At 43.2% G+C, this 12,111-nt stretch overlaps 1 protein-coding gene across 1 annotated transcript in view; it reads left to right on the forward strand.

Moving 5' to 3' along the window:
* LOC142098407 (protein mono-ADP-ribosyltransferase PARP14-like) overlaps positions 1-10,955 on the forward strand; it is a 45,690-nt gene extending 34,735 nt beyond the window's left edge. Inside the window, 5 exon segments of the mRNA XM_075181246.1 lie at positions 1,455-1,661; positions 2,482-3,084; positions 5,218-5,360; positions 8,725-8,899; positions 9,222-10,955. Of these exon segments, the coding sequence (XP_075037347.1) occupies positions 1,455-1,661; positions 2,482-3,084; positions 5,218-5,360; positions 8,725-8,899; positions 9,222-9,508 (1,415 nt within the window). The 3' untranslated portion in view covers positions 9,509-10,955.
* The last annotated feature ends 1,156 nt before the right edge of the window (positions 10,956-12,111 follow it).

Genomic DNA, 12,111 nt, shown 5'->3' on the forward strand with positions numbered 1-12,111 from the left:
CACTTTCATTCAAGGCCCTCGCCAACTCCACTGCTCCCTACATCTCCAACCTCATCTCCATTCACGCTCCATCCTGCCCTCTGCGTTCGGCCAATGACCGTCGCTTCTCTTCCCCCCTGGTTACCGCCTCCCACACTCGCATCCAAGACTTCTCCCGTGCTGCCCCCTCCACTGGAACCAGCTCCCCCGCTCCATCAGAACATCCCCCAACTTGTCCAGCTTCAAACCGGCCTTAAAAACCCACCTTTTCTTAAAAGCCTTCCAGTCTCCCACTTACCTCCCTTCTTGTCATTCTCCTCTCCCCCCTCTTCCCCCTTCCCTGTCTCAGGCTCCGTTCTCCCCTTTTCCTCCTCCTACCCTTGCGTCTCTGTCCGTCCTACCCTCCCCTTAGATTGTACGCTCCTTCGAGCAGGGCCTCCTCTCCTTCTGTTCTCCACCACTTATAACTCTGCTCTCCAGCTCCTTGTCTCTTCCGTGAGGTCCTTCTGCCCTTCTGCCCTTCTCTCTACCCCGCTGGGGCTCTCACCTCTCATCTAGCTGTACTTTGAGCTTCCGAGTTACTGTGCTTTTTGTTAACCGTACCGTGCTGTCCCACCCTGTACTGTGATTCTGTCTGTCCCTGTACAGCGTTACGGATACCTAGTGGCGCCTTATAAATAAAAATTAATAATAATAAAAAAAATAATATATATTTACATAAATAATAATAACAGGAAAAAAGTGGAATCAAAGTGATACAATTTATTGGCAAAAGCTTTTTTTGAGTCTATGCCTGATGCGTTCCGGCATTAGAGGACAGCCGGGTGCGTGCATAAAAGTAATTAAGCTAATTAATTATTCATTATTAGCCTCCTGCGGCTATCTCTCTGCCACACTATGATTGGCCAGTTTAAGTAAGGCAGGGAGAGCTGACCCTCCCTGCTGGTTATAGTGTTCTGTGTGCTACACATTTTGCTGACCTGTGATTTTGCTCCTGTGGATACTTTGCTACTTGACCTGATTCTCCGTTGTGACCCCTGGCTTTGTTTCTGGACCCTGCTTGCTCGCTGCCAGCCCTGACCCTTTGGTCTGTCCCTGACTACTCTACCTGCTACGGACTCCTGACCCCGGCCTGCTTCTGACCACCTGCTCCAGTCTTGGCTTCCGCCTCCTATTCCAGCTGCGCTACAGCCGCCATAGATAAACTTTTACTACGCTAGAGCTTAAGACCTGTGGCATCCAGACGCCTGCGAGCACATAAAGCTTTACGGGAAGGGCGGCTGCTAAAGGTGAAGACCTCTGTCATCTGTTCTAAAAGTTTATCTTGGTAGCCGTTGCAGTATCTCTGTAATTCCATGTTTTATCCTACTATATGGATAACATTCGCTGCTGTAAATAGCATTATAGAATATTCCTCTTGTTTCTAGCAGTAATTAGTGTCTGGGTGTCTGATTGTTTCTGTCTCATTGACTCAGGTGCAGGGGGATTATCCGCTGCAGTTGTGGCTGATACAATTCTGGACTCTGTGGTGGATTTTGTTACCTCCAAATCGGTGAAGTCGGTTCAGACGGTGAAAGTGGTTATTTTCCAGCAGAATATGTTGAATGATTTCTATGTGAGCATGAAGAAGAAAGAAGGAACTGCCTTGTCTCAGCCCAAATCCTTCTTCTCTAAACTAGCCGGTGAGTATAATAGATGATAATGTAATCAGTAATGTAGCCCACCCTCATGCCCGTCAGAGAAGTAAAATAAACATTTCTTTGTAACCTCATTCAGGACATTAGGACAGGGTTAAGAGAAGCTTTAGATTCATGAAAATAGGGATATATGTATTAAAGCAGAAGTGGGACCCAGTAAGGATGTGATCAAATATTACACAGTAGATGCAACTGATCCTCTGCGCTCACCTCTCTCAGTATAAGAGAGAACACAGACATCTTACATAAAGGTTCATTACAATCAGTCTAATAAGAACAGGGAATGTTACATCCATATAACTGTAACACATGCTGAGCTGGACACCTCGCCCCAATGTCTTCCCCGGTACCTACACTCAGCTAAGCCTCAGCACCATTATTGCTACAAATGAGATGAGATTTGTGATTAGTTCCGGAGGTCATAATACCGGGGCCCAGAAATGCTACTTTGTTTAGGGCCACAAAGTAACCAACAATACTCCGCCGATCAATCACGTTGCTGCTAAACCTATTTATTTTGTTTCCAAATGACAAGAGTCCGGTTTCTCCCCAACATCCAGAATAGAATGGTCTGTGTGGTAAATAAGACTACGGTACATTGTTATGTTACAGACTGACAGAGATACAATCACTACACAGTGTAACTCTCACATAAATACTACAATATCGCTGTGTGGATAATGTCCGTCCACTTTCTTACAGTCCTTTACTAACTGCACAGAGATGGTGTAAAACATTTACTCTAAAATGTAAAAATCCTGTATAAAAAAAATTCACTTTGTGATATTTCTTTCTGTGATTACAGATTTCTTTGTTTCTCCGAAACCTAAAAAGCCGACTCAGAAGCTGACGGCCTTTCAGCTGGAGGATAATATCCAGCCAGTGACTTTCAGTTTCTGCGCTGAAGAGAAGAAAGATGTGGACAGGATGAAGAAATGGCTCCAGGATCAGATAGAATATGAGCAGGCTGAGAAGGTGATCACTGAGGAATGGATCTCAGAACTGGAAATATCCGAGATGCAGAAAATATCAGATCTCCAGAAAAAGTTCCAGGTCTCTGTTGCTTACAAACCGCCCGACCCCTCCATTCGTATTTCCGGCCTCACTAGAGACGTCATGGATGTGTCTGGTGAAATCCAAACCATTATAAACCGTGTAAGGGACAGGAAAACCAGGGAGAGGGCGGCGGAGCTCACCGGGAATCTGGTGCAGTGGAAATACGAATCTGGATCTAACGTGGTTCCGTTTGACATCATAGCAAACCTGGAACTGGAGGAGGCAAAAGCTGGAGACAAAAAGCACATTACAGTCCAGTCCCAAGGAAAGGAGTTCACAGTCAACTTACAGACAGGAACTGCTAAAGACAAACAAGGGAACCGAGTGCAGATCGAACGAGTCTTGAAACACGGTAATGTCACTTTATGTTTCCTTTCTGAGTTTTCTCTGATTGTTGGTTTATTGTGTCCTTCATATAAAGATTCCTGGGTTTCTGATGGCCACACACAGTGCATGACAATGAATGTACTTAAATGACCTTGACGGGTTAATATGCAAAAGCCAATCAGTGCGGGTGTTCCTTGCTCTAGTCAAGCTGCTCTGATTGGCTAATCACATATTGGCTCCATCATTCATTGGTGCTGCAGCTCTACAAGTTCTGTTATGGTTTTTATTTCTAGTCAGAAGATCCCTGTAGATTTAGGAGTTTTGGGTGTCTGTCTTTGTTCCCCCTCAGGTATTGTTGTGGAACTAAATGTGGTCCTTGGCAGCCCTAATACTATTACCCTGGCACCGCCACACCAGGGGTGCCCTGATCCGTTTCCCTATTCAGCAAGGAGCTGGTTATCCCTGCAGATTTCCCCATGCGGCGGGCGCCCTCCTATAGTGTGATCTATCTAGGCTGGCATAGGTGCTCTTTGTTCCCCGGCTTAAGCAGTAACTGCCCCAGGCAGCGGGCGCCCTCCTATAGTGTGATCTGTCTAGCCTGGCATAGACGCTCTTTGTTCCCCGGCTTTAGCGGTAACTGCCCCAGGCTGCAGGCGCCCTCCTATAGTGTGATCTATCTAGCCTGGCATAGACGCTCTTTGTTCCCCAGCTTTAGCAGTAACTGCCCAGGCAGCGGGCGCCCTCCTATAGTGTGATCTGTCTAGCCTGGCATAGACGCTCTTTGTTCCCCGGCTTTAGCAGTAACTGCCCCATGCGGCGGGCGCCCTCCTATAGTGTGATCTATCTAGGCTGGCATAGACGCTCTTTGTTCCCCGGCTTTAGCAGTAACTGCCCCAGGCTGCAGGCGCCCTCCTATAGTGGGATCTATCTAGCCTGGCATAGGCACTCTTTGTTCCCCGGCTTTAGCAGTAACTGCCCCAGGCTGCAGACTTATATTGGGGTGGGGGAGAACCAGTATTTTTGTCATTTACTTATTTATTTAATATATTTTTGAACAGTATAGATAACGGTTGATGATGATGATGACTGGCATATAATTATTCTTCTATATTCTGTATGTTGTGCATCATATATACTATTAAAGTAATTCTATCGTTTTCAAATAAGCATTGCCCAAGCGATTGTATTGTGTTTCTAACGCACAAAGTGATTTATTTGAGCAGATGTAAAAATTTAACAGTTCAATACATGATTGTAATATAATACAGTACAGTACAGCCAATACCAAAAGATACATACATACCACTGCGCTAACCACGGGTACCAGTGAACAGTAATTCACCCGTGAATACTGTGATCAGAGTAGACTGAGGCTGGTGGGGGTACAGCTATTATTATATATACAGTCAGTGTTATAGAGTGAACAATAGAGATGACATGGCTTGCTTCTATAGGTCCAGACTTCACATGGGTCCAGGGTAAACAGGTCATAGGCTGGTTCAATCTAAGGAATCCAAAGGTGGGGGTCATCTGTCCAGGGGATCTGCTCCTTTCTTCCCGCCAATGCTCCAGTTACAACTTAGTCCATTAGCATTTTCTGGCCAGCATCATACAAAGGTTCATTCCCTAACATCAATAACTAAAGTATGCAATGTGCGATCTCTTCGCCGAATGCACCGGACAGCTGCTGATGAATAGGGGTTTAGTATGATATCAGACATGACACATTTCCTATGACCTGAACCTTAAATAACACTAAAGTGTACATATAATCATAATATATAAACTAATAATAAACCAAATACTATCTGCTCATAAATTACAGTGTAACGGAACCAATATGAATATGAATTATATAAATAACTAAATGTTGTAATGCGAGTGTGTACGTGCGTATTTTACCGTGTGATCGCACTATGCCACGTGTAGCGTGGCATACTGAGTGCAATCGACCAATAAAACAATATCAACCAATATACTTTCGTTCATCCAATTATACGACTTTGACAATACAATTTGCAGTACACACCTAAGACCACGATTTTGGGGCTGTCAGTTTGCGCCCATAATCAGTCCCTGAGTGTTCTACGGGCTGGGACAGATACTCTGAGCTTCCACTTATGGTTATATGATCACTGATCACAGATTTTATTTTTAGAACAATCATCACTCAGTTTACCGAAGCATTGGAAGCCGATGGGTAACAGTCTGGTGCTGGTCGTGGATGTCGCCGTCAATACTCCGGAATATGTAGATGTTCAGCAAAAATTTGTACAAAGCTGCAGAAACAGAATACTGAAGGTAACGTTACATCTTGTGGAAGCATTTCTATTGGCTGCATAATATAATACGATTAATTGCACAATGTGCATAAAATGTCCTTTTAATCTCATGGTTCATTTAAACCATAAATAAGGTTGAACCGAGCAATCGTTTAGCAGAATGAACACAGGTATTGTAGTGAGAGCGGTGACTGCGAAGTGAGAGTAAGTTGGGCTTTAATGTGACATTTGCGCAGTGCGTCTGTGACAGGGCGATCTTACTCTGCCACCCTGAGGGGGTTGGCTTAATGATTTGTCTTACCGTCACTAACCTGCCGTTACTGGACACTCCTACAGGTGCCACCAAACTCTACGACCATCATGGTGCCCCCAGTTGTAGGAGAGTAGCCGCTGCCATCACCAGGCTCCTTTACTGGCACCTGGAACCGCCTACTTGTGGGCTGTGTGTACCTGCAGGTGCCTGTGGCTGGTTCCTCTCGACCACTTACTTAGGATCAGCGTTGCTGGGGAGCAGGCAGCGCGTTGACACATCACAACCAGGGGATGGATTAAAGTGTTAGATTTATCTATAGGTTTTACTGGGCCAGTGGACAAGGTCTTTCTGCTCATGTACAGCTAATAGACATGAGAATAGATCTCTCCTCTACCAAACAGCGATATTACTAATAGTGGCATCAGGGTGTAGCTCTTGGTACAGGAAACAATGGTGTATCTAAAAATGAGATTTAAATACAGTTTTCAGTATTTTGTGAATCTCCGACATCTGCATATACCAATGGTCCGTCTTTAAGACAGTCTAGACCATGGGATGATCCACTGTGGTTTTATGGTAAAGAATGTGGAAAAGTCAGAATCTTAATACATTTTCTGCTTTTATAACAATATACACAATGCACATGTGTATCCCGGGAGGAATATTCCATAGTCGCTGTGTAACTGTATCCCGGGAGGAATATTCCATAGTCGCTGTGTTACTGTATCCCGGGAGGAATATTCCATAGTCGCTGTGTTACTGTATCCCGGGAGGAATATTCCATAGTCGCTGTGTTACTGTATCCCGGGAGGAATATTCCATAGTCGCTGTGTTACTGTATCCCGGGAGGAATATTCCATAGTCGCTGTGTTACTGTATCCCGGGAGGAATATTCCATAGTCGCTGTGTTACTGTATCCTGGGAGGAATATTCCATAGTCGCTGTGTTACTGTATCCCGGGAGGAATATTCCATAGTCGCTGTGTTACTGTATCCTGGGAGGAATATACTGTAGCCGCTGTGTTACTGTATCCCGGGAGGAATATTCTATAGTCGCTGTGTTACTGTATCCTGAGAGGAATATTCTATAGTCGCTGTGTTACTGTATCCTGAGAGGAATATTCTACAGTCGCTGTGTTACTGTATCCTGGGTAAAATATTTGTAAAGAGAGAAAAGTATCCGCACTAGGCAAGTCTCACACCAAAGTCTATTGATAGGCTCTCTGATATGTTATAGCCTATCAAAAAACAGGATGTTTATAATATAGTAAACAACATCCTGAACGGTGCACCCATACACCTGAAATGTAATATATATCAAAGGAAAAAGAGAAAAGCAGGTGACTGAGGGGCACTCAGAACAATGGATGAGTATATTTATTTAAATAAAATTCAATTTTATTGAAATGCATTAAAATTTATTAGATAATTTATCCTATACCCAAAAGCTGGCGAAATATTAAAACCAAAAACAAAAACAAAAATGAATAAAATTGCAGATCCACTGCAAACTTAGCTCGGTGGTCCTATAATGGTTAATAGGTTCTAAATAGAAAGTATTGCTAATATAGGTTGATATATAAATGTATTGGTAACAAGGAAGATAATATAAATATATATATATATATATATATATATATATATATATATATATATATATATATATATATATATCTTGGCTAAAGGTTCCCTAATAACAATTGAATCTCCTATATTGTCTCCAATGATATATTAAATCTCTAGCAGGATGTCTGTGTAATTGGGAGAGACCCCTAGTGGTGACTTATAAATAGCTATCTAATGAGCTATAGGGTTAATGTGTCTCTGAGAGAGTATAATATATATACATAAGTTGTTTCAAGGAGTTGCGTGGACACCCTAGTATAAGAACGCTGAGTGGAACAGTATGAAAATCCCTAAATACCCTCTATTTATATAAAGAGAAATCTCTCAGTCATGGGGTAGGGAAGATGATCTCAGCATTTCTTAAACAATTATAAGTAGCAAGGGAAATGGTACATAAGTTTCCTTTCTAAGGGTTCCTAGTAGCAAATAAATCTCCTATATTATCTCCAATGATAAATTATATCTCTAACAAGATATCTATGTAAATGAGAGAAACCTCTAGTAATGATTTATAAATAGCTATCTAATGAGCTATGGGGTTAATATATCTCTGAGTGAGTGTGATATATAAACATAGAATCAATGCAAGAAGTTGCGTGGACACCCTGGTATGAGAGCGCTAAATGAACCAATATAGCTCTCCCTAAATACCCTCTATTGTTTGTAAAGAGAAATCCCTAAATCATTGGGTAGGGGAGATGATCTTAGCCTTAACTACTAAATTAGCATGTTTGACACACAGAGCTAAGAAATGCCAACGCGCGTTTCGCTTATCAGCTTTATCAAGGCTCATGGGTAAAATATTTGACAGGTATTTAGTTGGTGTAATTCGTAGTCACAGATTAGTGCTTTGAAGGTCTAATTATTATTATTATTATTATTAATTTTTATTTATAAGGCGCCACTAGGTGTCCGTAGCGCCGTACAGGGACAAACGAAATTACAATATGAGGAGAGACAGCACAGTACAGTAAACAATAAGCACAGTAACTCTGTGAGCTCAAAGCACAGCAGGGGAGGGGAGAGGGGAAGGTCTGCATACGACGGAGCCCAAGAGGGAAGGCACGGATGATAGGGAGACCCAAAGGGGGGGAGAGGAGGGAGCAGGAGGGGACGGGGGGAAGAGGGTCCTCGAGGAGGACGACAAGGTTGCTGGAGAGCAGAGTTAACAGTTGTGAGACAGAAGGAGAGGTGACCCTGCTCAAAGGAGCGTACAATCTAAGGGATGTGGTAGACAGACAGAGAGACACGGGGGAGAGAGGGAGGAATGGAGGATAGGGGAAGGGGAATGAAGGGAAAGAGGCAGAAGAAAAGGTAGGCAATTAAGTGGGAGACTGGAAGGCTTTAAGAAAAAGGTGGGTTTTTAAAGCCCGTTTAAAACTGGACAGATTAGGGGAAGTTCTGATGGAGGGAGGGAGCTTGTTCCAGTGGATTCCAGTGGATTCTGAATTATAAGAGGTAAACATTGGGAAGAGAGACCAGTCTTTTTATTTCTCTCTTCACAGATTGAGAGGATACAGAACAAGGACCTGTGGATGAATTATGAGATAAAGAAGAAGAGTATCGACACTAAGAACGGTTCCACAAACAACGAGCGTCAGCTCTTCCACGGGACCGACTCTAACTCAATACAAAATGTTATTCATAATGGGTTCAACAGGAGCTACGCGGGACGAAACGGTGAGACTCAGTCTGTAATGAATACAGCGTCTACTTATCTCCTATTTCACTGCTCTACGTATGTGTATCCGATGTACAGTGATATGTGGTACATAGAGATTATAAAGGGTATCGGGAGAGCTGTATTCTGCTCTCTGTCTGCTGAACAACATTATATAAACATTCCCATCACCCTCTTCCTAGTACATACTGGATATATACAGTGATTCTACGTGTGCAGGTCTTAGGTTAGAGGACAGCTTATCACAATACGTACTGTCACTGTCTGCTCATTGTGTTGGCTTTACACACATCTAATATACTCCATGTTTCTGTCACACAGCTGCAGCCTTTGGAAATGGAACATACTTTGCGGTAAATGCGAGTTACTCTGCCGCCAGCACCTACTCCAAACCAGACACAAGTGGACACAAACACATGTACCTGGCCCGCGTCCTTACTGGGGTCTTCTGTCGTGGACACAGTGGAATGGTCGCACCTCCACCCAAGAATCCAGCCAACCCCACTGACCTGTACGACAGTGTAACCGATAACCCAGCCAGTCCTTCAATGTTTGTGATATTTAACGACATTCAGGCCTATCCTGATTATCACATCACTTTTTGTTAACAATCTGCTATTTAACTACAACTAACTGCCAAGTAATCTGTAAAAAGGAATCAGTGATTATAGTATAATGTCATAATGATTATTATATCCCACACACAGATTTTATATATATCGTTATAGAATTGAATTGCTGTCAGATCATGTTATATAATATGCAGAGAAGTGGAGCCACAGATGTGGAGAATGAGGCACAATACAATAGGGAGAGGAGAGGCTCCGAGATAATACTCCATCAGTCCTTCAGGTGTCTCTGTACAATATATAAAGTTTTAGTGTCCATCCTTCATCAGATCTCAAAATGAAACGTGCGACATGAACTTAGAAAGTCCAACTCCTGACACCAAACAGCGTTTCAGACTGAATGCCTGAAGGTCCCCATACGTACTGCAATGTTATCCGGTTGTTGTGGCCCTAACTGGAAGCAGATTGTAGCTCGGATGGTAGAGCTGGTACATCCGGCCATGACAGTGTATGTGGACATCCTCCCTCTCTGCTGTCTGTGCCTTCTAGGATCTGGGCATCGGTGCCCAGTGGTCGGATCTGTCAGAATGATCTACAAATGTGTATGGTAAAACCTCACAGAGATCGCCGTGTGTACGGCACCGTTAGACTATAATATCTGTATTATTACCACACAGTCATCATTCAGTCATTGGTAATTAACACATATTGCCTGATACAGTCACGTAATATAATAAACCATCCATATAACTGTTACACAGGAAAACACATTGGACTGAGTTGGGATCAGAAAATAATCTTTGGTAAATAATCAGTGTACTAATAATAATACAAATAATCACACATCAGTGGTTAGCACTTCTGCCTCACAGCACTGGGGTCCTGAGTCCAATTCCCAACCATGGCCTTATCTGTGAGGAGTTTGTATGTTCTCCCTGTGTTTGCGTGGGTTTCCTCCAGGTGCTCCGGTTTCCTTCCCTAAAAACATACTGGTAGGTTAATTGTCTGATATTAAATTGCCTTTAGTCTTTCTCGGTCTGTCTGTGTCTGTGTCTGTGTGTGTGTCTGTCTGTGTGTGTGTGTGTGAGGGGGGATTTAGACTGTAAGCTCCAATGGGGCAGGGACTTATGTGAGTGAGTTCTCTGTACAGCGCTGCGGAATTAGTGGCGCTATATAAATAAATGATGATGATAGTATGATGATGAACTATAATAATCTTTCCATACATCCGATATAGAAACCATCGCTAAACCGCCAGTGCCTTAGTGATTTATTTGAAGCAAATATTTATTAATAGAAACCAATCAGATTGTGTCATTCTTTTAGGACAGTTTAGAAAATAAGAGGAAACCTCAGGATATTTGCTATAATTACAGGTGCCATGTTATAATATATTCTACACACACTGAAATACTCAGGTATTATCTTACTGGTCAGCTGATACAATGTAACAATATGGGTGTAAATAAAATATTGTACAAAATCAGACCTGTTTGTTGTAATTTTACAGTACAGAAACACAGACGCTGGAACCAGGGTGTAAATACTAATATGACCAGGTAGCACAATAATCCATTACTATATTTACACTAGAGGTGGACACCTTTGTACCCTGAACATGTGCAGCAAAATGTTGCACTTGAAAAAGCGCATTTACGTCCATATGTTTGCTCAAATGCACTTCAAGATGCGCCCAGCTTCAAAAAGTGGATTTTTGTAAAATCCGTTTCTCTTAGTCCCTTGGGGAACACTGTGATACATTGGGGTGTAGTAGCTGGAATTGGTGCTAGGGCACTTTAAATCTTAAACTAAAGGACAGCTCCTCCCCTACTACGCCCCTCCCATCTGGAGCCATCTTCAGTTTTATAACAAAGCCCAGAAGAGCCTAACTAGGCCTAACAACAAGAGACCTAGAACATAATCCATCAACAGTCAGAGCAAAGAGAGGGAGCGCAGTGTCCTATAATGGACTAAGAGGAACGGATTTTACGGTGAGTACATAAATCCTCTTTTCTCTGTCATGTCATTGGGGACACTGGAATACATTGGGGTCATACTAAAGCTGCTCCAAGGGAGGGATTGCTCTGAAACCACCGTGCACAGGACCATGCAGCCCAAGCACGCATCCCGAGATGCAAACACCTGGCAAACCACCAGAAACACCGGAAAGGCGTGGACAGACGACCACATCAGGGACCGGAACAAGTGAGGAGGCACCAACTGCCCCAGGTAAAGAAGAAAATCACCCAGTACCTGTCTAGCCCTACAAGTGAAGTCAACCAGGAAGGTATCCAGCCAGAAGAGAATGCATGTGCTGGCCACCCATGCTTGTGTCCACCATACCGAAGAAAAGAGTAAGTGGTAGAACAAAAAGGAACCGCTCCAAAGAAGGCAACCTGAGAGATCCGCACACCATGGAATATATGCAATCCACACACAGTAATATTGGAGAGGAAAATAACCGCACCGTAATCACAACCTGCACGAGCTTATTGTAAGAAACCCTTGACCTGTAGAATCACGGTATCAGGAGTCCCGTCGTCAAGCAGATGACAAACAAGCAGTACCAAAGACAAGGAAGTAACCACAAGGCAGCCCGATGGCCACCTACAAGTCAGAGAACCATGGTTGGTGTAGCCAAA

Source organism: Mixophyes fleayi, chromosome 7, assembly GCF_038048845.1.
Source record: "Mixophyes fleayi isolate aMixFle1 chromosome 7, aMixFle1.hap1, whole genome shotgun sequence".
Classification (NCBI taxonomy): domain Eukaryota; kingdom Metazoa; phylum Chordata; class Amphibia; order Anura; family Limnodynastidae; genus Mixophyes; species Mixophyes fleayi.